The 18837-nt window shown below is 41.0% G+C and overlaps 1 protein-coding gene across 1 annotated transcript in view; it reads right to left on the reverse strand.

Moving 5' to 3' along the window:
- Positions 1 to 914: 914 nt before the first annotated feature.
- Positions 915 to 18837, reverse strand: part of CPEB4 (cytoplasmic polyadenylation element binding protein 4) — a 138974-nt gene continuing 121051 nt past the window's right edge. The window contains exon 9 of the mRNA XM_030212665.1: positions 915 to 2518. Within this exon, the coding sequence (XP_030068525.1) occupies positions 2291 to 2518 (228 nt within the window). The 3' untranslated portion in view covers positions 915 to 2290. The remainder of the gene's footprint in view (positions 2519 to 18837) is intronic.

Below are 18837 nucleotides of genomic sequence, written 5' to 3' on the forward strand. Positions count from 1 at the left end.
ATTTTGGACACTGCTACACAACTACTTTAAAATGACTGGGACATTATTAAGAGAATATATATCAGAATATCCAAAATACATGGGTGAAGTGAGGAATTTGGATAGTGTGAATATTATCCAGAAACTGGTGACATTATTCACTGGATTCTTCAGTTGCTGTTCTCATTTACCATTTTCACTTTACTCATACCATATATGAATATGTGTACACATGTAGGCATACATAAAGGTCATTATTTTGAAAGGAGGGGGAAGAGAAGCAAGCAAATATACTTTAACAAGGGCTTCCACTGATCATTCTGAACAGTGTTCTCATGAAGCAGTTGGATGTACTGAGCTATGGTTTTCAAGCTACAGTTTATTTTGAATAAAACCATGCATTTGCTTAGCACACCTGACACTTGCTGTTCATTGTTCCATGCTAAGTCCTGAAAACAAGATTTCTTGTTTTCTACAGGAAGAGTAAACTACATATACGCAGATTTGCAAAGATTTTGAGCTTCGAGAGATGGTGCAAAAAACGCCTTCAGACTACTTTAATTTTTTTCCCTCTGTTGAGTTCTCTATTGGACAAGAAGATGAGAGATTACAAAGCTGAGTTAACACTAAGAAGTAAATAAATTAGCAGCCAATTTTTATGTCTGTTGTTATTGTTACAGTGGATTACTAGACTTTAAATCAAGATATTATCCTTGAGGTATCTGTAGGTTTTAGATGTCAAAATGGAGAGCAAAGGCTGACACCTGATGGAGGTTAGTAAATTAGGATACACACACACACATATATATATATATATATATATACACAGATATATATATAGAGAGAGATATAGATATATAGATATATAAACATCAAAAATAAAATCTATACATCTGTTCCTTAGGAGAGAAAATGCCAGTCTTCTACTAGTCATCTAATTATTCTAACTTTGGTAGGATCTCAGGGATTATAATTGGGTAACTTAGTTCTTTTTACCTTTTTAAAAAATAAACAAGTGCTCTCCCTTCAGTAGTATCTTTACACAATGCTTACATTCTTCAAATGATTTTTTATTATGTAATTACTTTAATTAAAATATTTTAAGCTCTACCTAGATTAGTAATTGTTTGTTTGTCTTATATCGATGGTTATATTTTGGAGGCATGCTGAAACTATTCTCAAAATCCACTGAAAATGAAATCAAACCAAACCCCAAGCAGAAGCTCATTTACAATGGATGCTACCTTAACCTTGCTCATCTGCTCGCTGTCACTCCAACATGTTCTTTCCTGTTAACAGGGAATTTCTCACTAATTCCATTTTTGAGAAAACAGAGAAAAAGACAAAAGGAACAGTAAATAAAATCTCCCCAGGGAAAACCTGTGTCACATTAGACAGATGGGGGGGGGGGGGGGGTGGGTAGTTCTTTAACAGGGTGCCTACTACAGGCGCTGGTTATGGGGCTTATTTTAAGCCTATTCTATGAAGTAAAGTAAGCACTTTTTCTTTTCTTTACAGAAGTGGCAGAGAACATGCATAGATCTGGGAGTGATCACTTAATACAGCCCTATAGCTAGTATATCCAGATGCAGGCATTTAATATGCATGCTCCGCCCAAGTTCCACTCATGCACACACCCACTGGCAAAGTACATGACATAAAAGCATGACACTTTTCTGCTAGCTGGTATGGAGGCATATTTTCAAAGCATTTAGACTTACATAGCTACATAGTAACCTATGCTTTGAAAATAAGCCCCATTGTATAAGAGGTCATTTACATGTGCAATTGACTAGAATACCACCATTTATGCACCCTCCTACTGTCTGAAACTAGGCAGCTACTTAGAGAACTACCCCCATAGGGTTATTCTGGTGGTGGTGTGTATGGTTATTTTAATATACACATTCTTATGTACTTTTCCTTGTTAATAATCATAACTAAATCACACAAAATACTTTTATTTCGTTTCTCTCTTCTTCAATATTTTCGTACTTGTTTTTGCTCTCCTCTTTTAGAAGAAAGTATTGCAAGAAGTCTCTCTGCTCTCTTGGTTTAAATAAAGTCAGAGTGAAACTCGCATGCAACAGAATGATATCAATACAAAAAGGAGTTCCAATACAGTTTTCAATGACACCAGAATCTACAAAATACCTATGTTATAGGTCATTCTTCCATTATACTATTATTAAAATACAGACTACTACAAAAGGACATGCTAGGTCAGAGATGTTGGGGGAGGCAAACTTGAGAATACCAGAAGAGTGCACTTATTTTGGGGATGCCTGCATATGAGCCCTGCAGCAGTTGTTCAGTTCCAGCGGAATGAGATATGTCTCGGGCGATCACCTCCTTCCTTTACCAGGGGCTTGTGGAACTCCCTGCCAGCACGAGAATGGATAGCAGCCCAGCAATATTCACAGTAATACTGCAGACAGGTAACATTAGCACAGAAAAATGGAGCAAACTTTCCACCACAACGAGCCCCTTGACATTCATCACACAACTGATCATCCAAGACATATGGCTTAACTTCCACCTAAAACCAAAAACAGAAACACAAAGTTAACATTCTCCTGTGATTTATGAAGCATTTACAGATGAAAGGGAATATTTTCAGTAATGCTCTTGACAAGTTAAGCACAAAACAATTCCAAACACAAGGTACCTGTAAAATATGGCCTTGAAAGTAGATTATAGAGAATATGCTATAACTGTGGACATTAACCAAAGGTGCATATGTATTTTTCACTAAGTACGCCAGTTGCATGTATTTTTGTTTTGAAAATTCCCCAAGGAAAGCTATGTCCATATATTTACACCATGTGTTCTTTTATTGTGCATACCCATTAACCTTCCCCCACCCCAAACACTTCTGCTCACTGTGGTTAAAATATGCACAAGTACATGCTGTATGCTCATACTTCTAGCTGCACATCGCACAGTCAATTCTGCAAAAGCCCATTTTGGTGGTAAAGCAGAAGTGGCTTTGAAAATCACCTTCCCTGTGGAAAAGATGTACACAACTTCCAGCGTTTGAAGTGCGTAAAAAATGCTAGTTATTTTTTTTTAAATTTTTTATCATTTTCAAAATAAAATTTACATTAAGTAAATATGCTAGTTATTTATTTATTTACTGCATTTGTATCCCACATTTTCCCACCTCTTTGCAGGCTCAATGTGGCTTACAATACATCATGGATAGTGGAAATATAATAGATAAATAGGCATTTAGTGTTACAGAAAATGTTTGGTAACATGATAATGATAAGACATAATAGTAGTATGACAAGCAGATATTATAAGACATTTCTAACTACACGTGGAGGATTTATGTATATTCACATCGGTTGACCTTTGTGGTAAGCCTTGCTGAAGAGATGGGTCTTCAGTAGTTTGCGGAAGTTCGTTAGTTCATAGGTCATTTTTAAGTTGCGCGGCAGTGCGTTCCATAACTGTGTGCTTAAGTAGGTGAAGTTTGATGCGTGCATTACTTTGTATTTTAGACCTTTGCAGTTAGGGAAGTGCAGATCAAGGAATGTGCGGGATGATCTTTTGGCATTCCTGGGTGGTAAGTCTATCAGGTTTGACATGTAGGCTGGTGCATCTCCATGAATGATTTTGTGAACTAGGGAGCAAATTTTGAACGTGATGCTTTCTTTGAGTGGGAGCCAGTGTAGTTTTTCTCGTAGGGGCTTGGCACTTTCATATTTTGTTTTGCCGAATATGAGTCTGACTGCAGTGTTCTGGGCTGTCTGAAGTTTCTTGATTATTTGCTCTTTACAGATGGCATAGAGTGTGTTGCAGTAATCTAGATGACTGAGCACCATTGATTGTACCAGATTACGGAAAACATTCCTTGGGAAGAAAGGTCTTACTCTTTTTAATTTCCACATTGAGTGGAACATCTTCTTGGTTGTGTTTTTCGCATGGCTTTGGAGTGTTAGGTGTTGATTGATGGTAACTCCAAGAATTTTTAGGGTGTCCGAAATAGGAAGGTTCAGATTTGGTGTGTTAATGGCTGTGAATTTGTTCTTGTTATGTTGAGATGCGAGTATTAGGCATTGGGTTTTTTCTGCATTAAGTTTCAATCTAAAAGCATCCGCCCATGAATGCATGATATGGAGACTTTGGTTGATGTCGTTGGAAATTTCCTTTAAATCTTGTTTAAATGAGATGTAAATCGTTACGTCGTCTGCGTAAACGTATGGGTTAAAGTTTTGGTTTGATAGTAGTTTGGCTAAGGGTATCATCATTAAGTTGAATAGGATCGGTGATAGGGGGGATCCCTGTGGGACTCCGCATTCGGGTATCCATGTGGCTGAAGTGGTCGAGTTGGATGTCACTTGATATGATCGTGTGGTTAGGAATCCCTTGAACCAATTGAGAACATTGCCTCCAATTCCGAAGTATTCAAGGATATGTAGTAATATTCTATGATCAACCATGTCAAAAGCGCTTGACATGTCGAATTGTAGAAGTAGTATGTTCTTTCCTGTTGCGATCGTTTGTTTGAATTTAGTCATGAGGGTAACTAGTACTGTTTCAGTACTGTGGTTAGACCGAAATCCTGACTGGGAGTCATGGAGTATTGAGAATTTGTTTAGATAGCTTGTGAGTTGTTTGGTCACCAACCCTTCCGTTATTTTGGTTAATAATGGAATGGATGCTACTGGCCTGTAGTTGGTTAGTTCACTGGCGCTTTTCTTTGCGTCTTTGGGGATGGGGGTGAGTAGAATATTTCTGTTCTCCTTCGGGAAGAGTCCATTTTGTAACACGTAGTTCAAGTGTTTCGTTATGTCTGTTATAAATTGTCGAGGTGCTGATGTCATAATGTTGTTTGGACATATGTCTAGTTTGCAATGAGATTTGGCAAATCTTTTGAGCATTTGGGAGATGATATCCTCTGGTAATATCTCGAAGTTGGTCCAGGTTCTGTCTGCTGGGTAAATGCCAGGGTCTGAGTCTAGACAGTCAAGGAGTTCAGCATGGTCGATGGTACTGGCAGGTATCTTAAGTCGTAGTTGTACGATTTTCTCATTGAAGTATCTCGCGAGATTGTCTGCTCCTGGTGCATCTTTACTGTTGGTTGTGACTGGTGTAATATCTAGTAGTTTATTCACGAGTTGGAAGAGTTTGTGTGTGTCCTTGAAGTTTGGTCCAATTATAGTTTTGTAATGTAATCTTTTTGTTTGTCTTATGGTATATTTGTATTTTCTTTGGAGTTGTTTCCAGGCATTAAGTGTGGGCTCGTCTTCCTTTTTATTCCATGCTCGTTCTAACCTTCTAACTTGTGTTTTAAGTTATTTTCAGTTCTTCATTGAACCATGGTATTCAATTCTTCCTACGTGAGGTTCTGGTTTGGATTGAAGTTATCTTGTCTAATATGGATCTGCATCTGTCGTCCCATTCTAGGAGGAATTGGATTGTATCTGTTTTTATTGTCTATTCGTTATAGTAGGTTTGTTGCCAGAATATTACCGGATCTATTTTTCCTCTCGTGGTGTAGGTTTTCCGTTCTTGTTTGTTCGGCGAGTTTTTCGTACGCCATTGGAGGGAGATGTTTACTTTATAATGATCGGACCACGGTGCGAGTGTCCACTTTGTGTCTGTTAGTATGAGGTTCAAGTCTGGATCAAATTTGTGTGTGACAATCTCTAGTGTGTGTCCTTTGATGCGAGTTGGCTGCGTGTTTGTCCTGTGAAACTCCCATAGTTGTAGGAAATCTTCACATTCTAGGGTGCTTGTTGAGTTGAGATCTTCAAGGTGCAGGTTGATATCTCCTATTATGATAAGATTTGAGGTAGAGACGCAAGTGTTTGAGATAAAGTCCATGAAGTGTGTTTGGGAGTCTTGCCAATTGCCTGGTGGTCTGTAGAGCAGGACAGCGTTAAGGTGTTCCTGCAAGTTAGGGTTACACACACACACACATTTTGCAAATAAGTTACATGTTTTTCATGCAACCAAATTATGAACACTATGAACTTATGCAGGTAGTTCTAAGCAGAGGCGTAGCCAGGTTTTGACATCAGGGGGAGCAGACTTTTGTAAAATAGGCGCCAGTGCGAGGCTGAAGGGCTCAAAATGACAGAAAACACACCCTACAAAACAAGAGGTCATGTAGACACGAAAACATTCTGGCAACTGCTTTACAACAATGAATGGGCAACACAAATAGATTCCATACATTATCTCTTGGAATGGGACAAAAGATGTAAACACATACTAGACGAAATAGCACCTCTACGAACAAAAACATCACGTAAGAATAACTCGATATCATGGTTCAACGACGAACTGAAAAAACTAATTATACCAACTCATGAACAAACTCCTAGACACCAACTTGGTCACAACAACAAAAACAGCCATTCCATCCGCAGACAAACTTGCCAAGTACGTCTATGAAAAAATTATAAACCTAAGCAACACACTACCTCACGACAACACTGACATTGATTACTTCTTTAATGAACTGGACCCAACTAATGGAGGATACCCGGCTGACCGAATCTGGTTAAACTTCGACCTCCTCACCGTCGATATAGTTGCGCAGGCGATCAGCAGGTTCTCCAACACTCACTGCAAACTAGACACGTCCCAACTACCTACTGAAATCCGCCCGAATGCTTCATAACAGACCTCCCATCCCACCTAAATTATATGCTTCAACGAGGTCTCTTCCCTAAGGAAAATGGCAATATTCTACTCACCCCGATACCAAAGGACTCCATGATAAAAACAAATTGAAATCACTAACTACCGTCCAGTAGCATCCATCCCAATGTCAGACAAACTGATGGAAAGCATGGTAGCCAAACAACTCACAGAATATATAAATAAATTCTCAATTCTACACGAATCTCAGTCAGGTTTCCGTCCCCTACACAACACAGAAAAATGAAGATACATACCTGTAGCAGGTATTCTCTGAGGACAGCAGGCTGATTGTTCTCAAGACTGGGTGACATCCACGGCAGCCCCGATGATCGGAAATCTTCCTAGCAACAAAAGTTTGCTAGATCCTTCGAGCGCAAGCAGGCGCGCGCACCGTGCATGCGCAGCCATCAGCTTCCCGCCCGTCATGCAAGAGTCCCGTTAGTTTGATAACAAAGCAAAGAAGGAAAAGACAACTCCAAAGGGGAGGCGGGCGGGTATGTGAGAACAATCAGCCTGCTGTCCTTGGAGAATACCTGCTAAAGGTATGTATCTTCATTGTCTCCAAGGACAAGCAGGCTGCTTGTTCTCACAACTGGGGTATCCCTAGCCCCCAGGCTCACTCAAAACAACAAAGAAAGGTCAACTGGGCCTCGCAACGGCGAGGACATAACAAGGATTGACCTATGAAGAAACATCTAACAGAGAGTGCAGCCTGGAACAGAACAAAAAGGACCTAGGGGGGTGGAGTTGGATTCTAAACCCCAAACAGATTCTGCAGCACCGACTGCCCAAACCGACTTTCGCGTCGGGAATCCTGCTGAAGGCAGTAGTGAGATGTGAATGTGTGGACTGAAGACCACGTCGCAGCCTTGCAAATCTCTTCTATAGCGGCTGACTTCAAGTGGGCCACTGACGCTGCCATGGCTCAAACACTATGAGCCGTGACATGACCCTCAAGAGTCAGCCCAGTTTGGGCGTAAGTGAAAGAAATGCAATCTGCTAGCCAATTTGAAATGGTGCATTTCCCGACAGCAACTCCCCTTCTGTTGGGGTCAAAAGAAACAAACATTTGGGCGGACTGTCTAAAGGGGCTTGTCCACTCCACGTAGAAGGCCAATGCTCTCTTGCAGTCCAATGTATGCAACTGACGTTCAGCAGGGCGGGTATGAGGATGGGGAAAAAATGTTGGCAAGACAATTGACTGGTTCAGATGGAATTCCGACACCACTTCGGCAAGAACTTAGGGTGAGTGCGGAGGACTACTCTGTTATGATGAAATTTAGTATAGGGAGCATGGGCTACCAAGGCTTGAAGCTCATTGACTCTACAAGCTGAAATAACAGCCACCAAGAAAATGACCTTCCAGGTCAAATACTTCAGACGGCAGGAATTCAGTGGCTCAAAAGAGGCTTCATCAGCTGGGTGAGAACGACGTTGAGATCCCATGACACTGGTGGAGGTTTGACAGGGGGCTTTGACAAAAGCAAACCTCTCATGAAGCGAAAGACTGTCCAGAGATAGGCTTACCCTCTACACGCTGATGATAAGCACTAATTGCACTAAGGTGAACTATTACGGAGTTGGTCTTGAGACCAGACTCTGATAAATGTAGAAGGTATTCAAGCAGGGTCTGTGCCCTCAACATCCAGGCCATGAGAGCCAGAGACTGGAGGTTGGGATGCAGAAGCGCCCCCTCGTTCTGAGTAATGAGGGCTGGAAAACACTCCAATCTCCGCGGTTCTTTGGAGGAAAACTCCAGAAGAAGAGGGAACCAGATCTGATGCGGCCAAAAAGGAGCTATCAGAATCATGGTTCCGCAGTCTTGCTTGAGTTTCAACAAAGTCTTCCCCACCAGAGGTATGGGAGGATATGCATACAGAAGACCCTTCCCCCAATGAAAGAGAAAAACATCCGACGCTAGTCTGTTGTAGGCCAAAAGTCTGGAACAGAACTGAGGGACCTTGTGATTGGTCTGAGTGCTCAACCTGTCGGCCAGACTGTTTACGCCTGCCAGATATGTGGCTTGGAGAAGCATGCCGTGAGCGCGAGCCCACAGCCACATCTGGACGGCTTCCCGACACAGGGGGTGAGATCCGGTGCCCCCCTGCTTGTTGATGTAGTACATGGCAACCTGATTGTCTGTATGAAATTGAATAATTGGACAGCCGATCTCTGAAAGCCTTTAGAGCGTTCCAGATCGCTCACAACTCCAGGAGATTGATCTGAAGACCTGACTCCTGGAAGGACCAAGCTCCTTGAATGTGAAGCCCATCTACATGGGCTCCCCACCCCAGGAGAGATGCATCCATTGTCAGCACTTTTTGTGGCTGAGGAATTTGGAAGGGACGTCCCAAGGTCAAACTGGATCGAATTGTCCACCACTGAAGGGAATTGTGAAATCGGTGGATAGCTGGATTGCATCCTCTAGATCCCCTGCAGCCTGAAACCACTGGGAAGCTAGGGTCCATTGAGCTTATCGCATGTGAAGACAGGCCATGGGAGCCACATGGACTGTGAAGGCCATATGGCCTAGCAGTCTCAACATCTGCATGGGTGTACTGGGAGCATAGGGACAGGGCTTTCTTCCATGGGAGGGGTATGTGATTGAGGGAGTGGTCTTTGTTTAGGGGGATATGATCAGAGGTGGGTATGTTTGTAAACGGGGGAGCTCTGATGGGGAGGGTCCTTCAAAGTGTGAGGCGATAACCAGTAAGATACCCCACACATTGTACTGTCTATGTGTACAGAAAACTGTCTTTCTAAAATCGGATTTTACATGTGTATGATATAGGAGTGGAGGAGTAGCCTAGTGGTTAAAGCACTGCTGATCCTGGTGATCTTGGGCAAGTCACTTAACCCTCCATTGCCTCAGGTACAAAATTAGATTGTGAGCCCTCCATGGACAGAGAAATACCCAATGTACCTGAATGTAATTCACCAAGAACTACTACTGAATAAGGTGTGAGCAAAATCCAAATAAATAAATATGCATGTGTAAGTGTCATTTTTTACATGTGTAAATAAGCTTTTTAAAATAAGAGCCAGGCCAAATTACTGTCATGCAAACACCTTCATCTGAATAGCTAATAAATGACCAAATACTATTACATGAATTTGTGTATAAGTTTTCACAGCTTTTCACGGAGTTCCAAATTTGGAATACCATGAGGAAACACATCACCTCCAACCAAGGAGATGTGAATAATTTAACAAAGCTGATTCCAATAGGTAAAAATCAGTGAAATCGCCCAAGGTACATCGAGAGTTAAACTAACACAGTAACATAGGGGCTTCTTTTACTAAGCCGCTTAAGCGCCTACACGCATCCAACGTGCGCCAATTCCGAGTTACTGCCCCGCTACCACGTGGCCCTTGTGATTATTTCATTTTTGGCGCACATCCGCTATGCGCATCGAAAAATATTTTTTTTATTTTCTGACGCGCGTCAGCTAGGCGTGCCAAGTGGAATTTTAAATACATTGGTCATTACCACTTGGTTACCGTGTGAGTCTTTACCGCTAGGTCAATGGCTGGCGGTAAGGTCTCAGACCCAAAATGGACGTGCGTCAATTTTCATTTTGCCGCACGTTCATTTTCGGCAAAAATTTTAAAAAGGCCTTTTTTACAGGTGCGCTGAAAAATGATTCTAGGCGCGCCAAAAACCCGCTCCTACACTACCGCAGGCCATTTTTCAGTGCACCTTAGTAAAAGGATCCCAAAGTCTATGACGGCAGAACTGTGTGGCCCATCCAGTCTGCCCAGCATAAGTACATAAGTGTTGCCATACTGGGACAGATCGAAGGTCCATCAAGCCCATTATCCTGTTTCCAACAGTGGTCAAATCCAGGTCACAAGTACCTGGCAAGATCCCAAACCAGTACAATACATTTTATGCTGCTTATCCTAGAAATAAGCAGAAGGGTAGTTAGTGGGGTTCCCAAGGGGTCTGTGCTGGGACCTCTGCTTTTTAACATATTTATAAATGACCTAGAGATGGGAGTAACTAGTGAGGTAATTACACACAAAGTTATTCAAAGTCGTTAAATTGCAGGAGGATTGTGAAATATTACAAGAGGACCTTATGAGACTGGAAGACTGGGCGTCTAAATGGCTGATGACGTTTAATGTGAGCAAGTGCAAAGTGATGCATGTGGGAAAGAGGAACTCGAATTATAGCTACGTCATGCAAGGTTCCACATTAGGAGTCACGGACCAAGAAAGGGATCTAGGTGTCGTCGACGATACGTTGAAACCTTCTGCTCAGTGTGCTGCTGCGGCTAAGAAAGCAAATAGAATGTTAGGTATTACTAGGAAAGGAATGGAAAACAAAAATGAGGATGTTATAATGCCTTTGTATTGCTCCATGGTGCGACCGCACCTCGAATATTGTGTTCAATTCTGGTCGCCATATCTCAAAAAAGATATAGTGGAATTAGAAAAGGTGCAGAGAAGGGCGATGAAAATGATAAAGGGGATGGGACGACTTCCCTATGAGGAAAGGCTAAAGTGGCTAGGGCTCTTCAGCTTGGAGAAAAGGCTGCTGAGGGGAGATATGATAGAGGTCTATAAAATAATGAGTGGAGTTGAACGGGTAGATGTGAAGCGTCTGTTCACGCGTTCCAAAAATACTAGGACTAGGGGGCAGCGATGAAGCTACAATGTAGTGAATTTAAAACAAATCGGAGAAAAACAATTCTTCACTCAACATGTAATTAAACTCTGGAATTCGTTGCCAGAGAACGTGGTAAAAGCGGTTAGCTTAGCGGAGTTAAAAAAGGTTTGGACGGCTTCCTAAAGGAAAAGTCCATAGACCATTATTAAATGGTCTTGGGGATAATCCACTATTTCTGGGATAAGCAGTATAAAATGTTTTGTACTTTTTTTGGATCTTGCCAGGTATTTGTGATCTGGATTGGCCACTGTTGGAAACAGGATGCTGGGCTTGATGGACCTTTGGTCTTTCCCAGTATGGCAATACTTACATACTTATGATTTTTCCAAGTCCATTTTAATAATGGCTTATGTATTTTCTTTTAGGAAGCTACCCAAACCTTTTTTAAACCCCACTAAGCTAACTGCTGTTACTACATTCTCTGGTAATTAATTCCACGGTTTAATTACATGCTGAGTGAAGAAATATTTTCTCCAATTCATTTTAAATTTACTACTTTGTAGCTTCATTGCGTGCCCCCTAGTCCTAGTATTTTTGGAAAGAGTAAACAAGCAATTCACATCCACCTGTTCCACTCCACTCAGTATTTTATATACCTCTATTATATCTCCCCTCAGCTGTCTTTTCACTAAGCTGAAGAACCCAAGCCGTTTCAGCCTTTCCTCATAGGGAAGTTGTCCTACCCCCTTTTTATCATTTTTGTCGCTCTACTCTGTACCTTTTCTAATTCCACTATATATTTTTTGAGATGTGGTGACCAGAATTGCACACAGTATTCAAGGTATGGGTCGCACCATGGAGCGATACAAAGGCATTATAACATCCTCGTTTTTCTTTTCCATTCCTTTCTTAATAATACCTAACATTCTATCTGCTTTCTTTGCTGCCACAGCACACTGATCAGAGGGTTTCAAAGTATCGTATCGTCAACGATAAACTCATTACACATAAAAACATAAGAGTAGCCATACTGGGTCAGACCAATGGTCCATCTAGCCCAGTATCCTATTTTCCAAACAGTGGCCAAGCCAGGTCATAAGTATCTGGCAGAAACCCAATTAGCAGCAACATTCCATGCTACTAATCCTGGGGCAAGCAGTTGCTTCCCCTTGTCTGTCTCAATAGCAGATTATGGACTTTTCCTCCAGGAATTTGTCCAAACATGGTATGTGATACTTTATCTTTCTTGATCTTTTCTTGCCATTTTCAGGTAGAAGTCTGTCCAGCTCTGTTCTTGTACTAAAATTTCTGAAGTTCACGTCAAAGCCCCTTAACAGTTACACTCCAGCCCATCCATTACCTATTGTCACGATCAGGGAACAGACCGTAGAAGTCTGCTCAGGACTGACTTTTCTTTCCAGTTACCAGTGTTGCCGCCTAATCTCCATTTAGATTCTGTGGATCCTTTAACAGGATTCCTTTGTGCTTATCCCACACATTTTTTTAATTCCTTTACCATTTTCATCTCCACCACCTCCTGCAGGAGGGCATTCCAAGCATCTACCCCCCCTCTCCATGAAAAAATACTCCTGACATTATGCATGAGTTTGCCCCCTTTCAACCTCAATTCATGTCCTCTAGTTCTACCGGCTTCTCGTCTCTCGAAGAGGTTTGTTTGTGGATTAATACCTTTCAAATATTTGAACATCTGTATCATGTCACCCCTGTTTCTCCTTTCCTCCAGGGTATACATATGTTCAGGTTGGCAAGTCTCTCCTCATATGATTTACAATGCAAACCCAATACCATTTTTGTAGCTCTTCTTTGCACCGCCTCAAGTCTTTTTACATCTTTGACAAAATATGGCCTCCAAAACGGAACACAATTCTCCAAGTGGGGCCTCACCAAAGACTTGTACAGGGGCATCAAAACCTCCTTTCTTCTGCTGGTTTTACCCCTCTCAATGCAGCCTAGCATCCTTCTAGACACAGCTGCCACTTTGTCGCATTGTTTTTTCACCTTCAAATCGTCGGACACCATCACCCCAAGATCTCTCTCCTGAGTTGAGCTTACTAATCTCTCTCCCTCCTAGCTGGAAACTCTATTTTGGGTTTCTGCACTTTTTGGCATTATATTTTAACTTCTAATTCCTACAAAACAAGGAGAAAGCTCATATATATACTAGTGCCCCCACATGATTAACCCCTAAACAAAGCACATAAATAAACAATTATAATATTCTTTCTTCTATGTTTGTGCATCATTGCGTACGCCTTGTAGCGCTATAGAAATGCTAAATAGTAGTAGTAGTAATAATTCATACCATACCCTAAATTAAAACTGAAATTAAACCACCTACACCAATTATACAATCATACAAAATAATACATAGAGGCATATTTTCAAAGCACTTAGCCTTCCAAAGTTCCATAAAAACCTATGGAACTTTGGAAGGCTAAGTGCTTTGAAAATATGCCTCATAGTGTAGCAAGAATGAGCAGAAGGTCTATCAATGTTCAATTCACAATGTATTGTAAGCCACACTGAGCCCGCAAATAGGTGGGAAAATGTGGGATACAAATGCAATAAATAAAAATGTTTATTATTCAGAATGAATTCCACCTAACACATAAGAAGCTAAGTACATACACATATATGCAGGATTGTGCTTGTTTTGTTACTCCATTTCACCAGAAAGTTTTAGTTTAACATCTGTGAATGTACTTAGCTTCATATTTGTAAGGTAGAATTCATTCTGAATAATAAACATCGATAGACCTTCTGCTCGTTCTTGCTACACTATATATTATTTTATATGATTGTATAATTGGTGTGAGTGGATTAATTTCAATTTTAATTTAGGATATGGTATGAATATTATAATTGTTTATTTATGTGCTTTGTTTAGGGATTGCATTTTAACTGTCAGACCCTTGACCATTCTTCCAATGCTTGGAGGTCCCTTCTCATTCTTTCTACTCCCTCCAGAGTATCAACTCTATTGGTTATCTTTGTGTCATCCGCAAAAAGGCAAAACCTTTCCTTCTAACCGTGCCTGACATAGTTAAATCAACATGTTTTTCTTATTTAAGGGCTTTATTCTCTCTCATGAGATACAGGAATTCTTCTCGGTCAATATGAGTGAGAATAAAATGTGAATCTAATAAGCATGTAGTATGCATACATCTATATCTGAATCAATAGATAAGAACTTTAAAGCAAATATTCAAGCAGCAGACATTAATCAAACAGATGTTTCCTCAAGTACACAGATTGTCAGAAAATAAATACCAGACATTGGTGTTTACCGGAAAAACAGTACTGGGTCACTGTCAGAAGGGCACAATGACCATTGGATGCACAGGAACACAGAAAAATGCTATATAGAGTCAGACCAATAGAAACCAACATCTTGCCTCTGACAGTAGTCAATGGAAAAAGTGTCTAACCCATTTCCTTTTGCTCACTCTCAGCAGTAAGAGGTTGTGCTCCTTAAGCCCACCTAGCTAGTAGATATAAATGGACTTGTCCTATAGAAATGAGTTTAAACTCAGCTATAATACTAGCCTTTCCACATCCTCTGGCAAAGAATTCCACAGTTTAATTGTGCACAGACTTCTGTCCTGATCTCTGTCTCCATTTCTAACTGAAATGAGAACATCTAAGCCATCTCCCAAATAAAATCAATGAAAGACAGCTCCACTGGTGGGGATCTGCATCTCTCATGAGATGGGGAACGATCTAAGTGGAGAGCTCTCCTCTGAGAAGTTTCATGGCTCTTCCTCATTATCCAAGGAGCATTTTGACTCAGATCTATAGAAGAAATCGGTTAGTGAGGTCTAAGTCTCTGCCTGTCTTACACCACTGACTGCTGGGTCAGGTTTTCTACAGCATTCGAGACACCAAGAATTTAACAGAGTTTCTTCCCCCAAAGCATTGGAAAAGGACATTGATGTGGCCTGCCTCAGTGTTGATGCATCCCTTTCAGGCAGAGTATGGGTCTCAAGTATCAGTTGGATCACCTCTATCTTCAATGCTGACAATGTCAAAGCTGCCAGCATCTTGCCAAAGAAGTACTCCATCTACTCTTTGAATTTCTGCATGAACTGCTCTTTGAAGTCTGCAATTAACAAAAGGCATGGACACTACAGGAGTGGTCACATTCTCCTGAGTCACTTGGGACATATCAGAACTGGGATCTCAGGTCCGTCAGCATGGAGGATGAATGGTTCCACGCGTCAAGCATAGAATTCGTGCCTTGGTAGACAACAGCAGAGGGATCCCCACAAGTACTGCTGACAGCCCACAAGGGATCAAACGAACAGATCACATGTGGAGTAGCCTAGTGGTTAGTGCAGCAGATGATCCTGGGGAACTGGGTTTGATTCCCACTGCTGCTCCTTGCGACTCTGGGCAAGTCACTTAACTCTCCAATGCCCCAGGTACAAAATAAGTACCTGTATATAATATGTAAACAATTTTGCTTGTAACCACAGAAAGGCTATGTCTAAGACTGAACAAAATATGCATTCAGCACAGGCGATCTCACACAATAGAAAGCCCAATATGGACCAATTTCGCCCAAACGAAAGGTTGTGTCAGGGGGCAAAGGAGATCAAACTATGCATATAAAACTCTGTCGAATTCAGATAAGCCAGCAGTACTTCATCATTGCATACAGATGGCAGCATCCACTTAAAACAAGAGATCTCCAGTACTGAATAAATATTTTGTACCATCTTGACATGTGATCTGCTCCTTTTGGTTGGTGCTCTTGGTGCCATACTTCAATGGCGAGCAATGCCTCTGCTCAATGTCCTGCATTATGTTCCCTCAGCACCAATAAAGATGAGGTTGAATCCTTCCTCTTCATCAGATGGGAATCAGTCGAGTGCTCCTGATGGGTTCTACAGATGTCCAATGTCGAGTGGTCGAGATATTCTTGATAGTGACACATCACCTGTGTCCTCTGAAGTTCCTGGACCCAAGGAGACCAATGTTTCTGATGCTGATGTCTGTGGACTGGTCTTACAATCAAAAAGCTTTTAATGCTGTTTTTCTGTTCTATGAATCCCTCTCTTTGACATCTGTGAACAGAGAATACAACGAGAGAGGTCATGGGTGAGTCCCAGGTATTACAGGCACCAGGAATGGGTATCTGTAATGGATATGGTCCTGCTGCACAAGGAACACCTCTTGAAGCTGCTGGGGATTTTGTTTTGGCACATATCCAGAAAAATAGCCACAGCGAAATCAAACGACTTAAAGACAAAAATTCCCCAGGCAGGAGCTCAAGACCTAAAATCAGTCTGTAATATGAAAAAATACAAAAAAATTTGAACTTCAATGGGAAAAAAAACCCCTAAGGAACTACCTGTGAATTCATGAAAAAGACCCCTATGATAGCAACAGGTCTAACAGAAAAAGTGAAAGTTTTCGAAAGTTGGCCCTGAAGCAACTCAAAAAGAGTCCTAACAGCTCCACAGACAAGTATGAGGAGGTCCGACATGACAGTGGAAGGCAGGAGTAAGTGTGCATGGACATGAGCCTACCAAACGCTTACTGGGGTAGTGCTTCCTGTGCCAGTTTCCATCAATGACATCACTCATATATGAGGATTTAGCACTCCTACTTGTCCTTGGAAAATAATTTAAAAGCCAACATTTGAATAAATGTTATTCAGAAGTGTTGTATACATATGAAGTCACAGTGCCAGTACTATACATTTGTAGTTTAGGTATAAACTAAATTTATGACTTATCCAGATGGCAACTGAATATCGCCTTTATTCAAATAATATCACAGTTCGCCCTTGCTCTGCCCTCCCTTTACCCATTTCCATATTAGGGCCAAAAATCAATTGATAGGAAGACATACATTCACTAGCTGCTGGGTAACATATAACTTCCTTTGAAAATCAGCCCAAAAGGACAATGAGTGGAAGCTTCATGCCTGTGTACCAGAGACCTGGGCTGTTCCTTCCATCAAGTCAAATGTATACTGCTTCAACAGCCTTCAGGTTTGCAGGTTTCTTACATATTCAGATACAGCAGGTATTTTTCTGACCCTGAAAAGTTCACACACACACAAAAAATCACAAACAGCTGAAGTGGGATTTGAACCTGGGTTCCTTGGTTCTCAGCCCACTTCTCTAACCATTAGGCTAACCCTCTGCTCTGCATGGACATCTATGTGGCCGTTTTATAATATGAAGGCTGCTATGCTGCCACAAAGCCATTCCCTTGTTTGCCCCATTCATAATTTGAACATTTCAGTTTGTAAAACAAATGTTCATGCTGATCTTCACCAGCACTCGGGTTGTCCATTTCTCATGTATTTTAGAAGCTGTTATTTTTATTTATTTAGATTTTGCTCACACCTTTTTCAGTAGTAGCTCAAGGTGAGTTACATTCAGGTACACTGGATATTTCTCTGTCCCAGGAGGGCTCACAAACTAAGTTTGTATCTGAGGCAATGCAGGGTTAAGTGACTTGCCCAAGATCACAAGGAGCAGCAGTGGGATTTGAACCAGCCACCTCTGGATTGCAAGACTGGTGCTCTAACCACTAGGCCACTCCTCCACTATGTTGGCAGATCCTGCTGTAAAATACATGTAATATAACGTAGCGACTTGGACATCCATATTCTGATTCAGACATTCTTTCTAAAATGCCATTCCACATATAACATATGTTCTCCTGCAATTTCTCAGTCTGCACATGTTTTAGCTACTTAGTATAGGCAAAATTCATTATATTCCTGTATTAATTGTTCAAGAGGTTATTATCTTTCCATTGTAAATCTCACACAGTCAGTCCAGTTGTGGCTGAGTATATACAGAATAAAGATTTTTCTTTATATGTAAATACAAATATTTTAACTTTACCTTACGTATTTAAATGTTTGTTTCAAACAATAATACCTTCTTATATATTAGGACCAATTGCTGATTTATTTTATAGTGTTACACATGAATAGATCTGGGGCTAAGGGTATATGAAAGAACAACTACTTTGTCTGTATATGATGTTTAAAAAGAAACACATATTACAAAGACTTCAGTTAGTTTATGCCATTTTGGAATATGATACCGGCAGAATGGGAGTGGCTGGGGATCACTGCTATCCCTTTCCAATCAATTAACAGGTTAGGGTAAGTTTGATGGGTCTTGGAGGTGGGGAGAATGGGAGACATCAGTGGAAGGGGCATGTAAAAGCTGATCAGAGGCAAGTTTGAAGGGTGGGGGTGAGGTTATGAGTAGTAGGGGGTTTAGCTGTTGGGATGGAATGCAACACAGAGAGAAACTGTTGAGGTGGAGAGATGACTTAAGATAGCTTTCAATTTGCAAAATGTTGTTACTCTGGGATTTTGGCACAGGGTATTCTTTACTCGTCCCATATGGTTGCTGATTTTGTTTTAATGCATACTAACAAAAAAATAAATAAAACCAACAAAATGTAATTTTTTTTCCATTGTTTCTCTTTTGAAAACACAATGAATCAAACATTATTGTTTTCATGTCATTTGAAAATGAAAGCACATCTCTACACTACAAAGTCTGAAATAAATTACTGAACTACGAAATT

The sequence above is a fragment of the Microcaecilia unicolor genome, chromosome 8, assembly GCF_901765095.1.
Source record: "Microcaecilia unicolor chromosome 8, aMicUni1.1, whole genome shotgun sequence".
Lineage (NCBI taxonomy): Eukaryota > Metazoa > Chordata > Amphibia > Gymnophiona > Siphonopidae > Microcaecilia > Microcaecilia unicolor.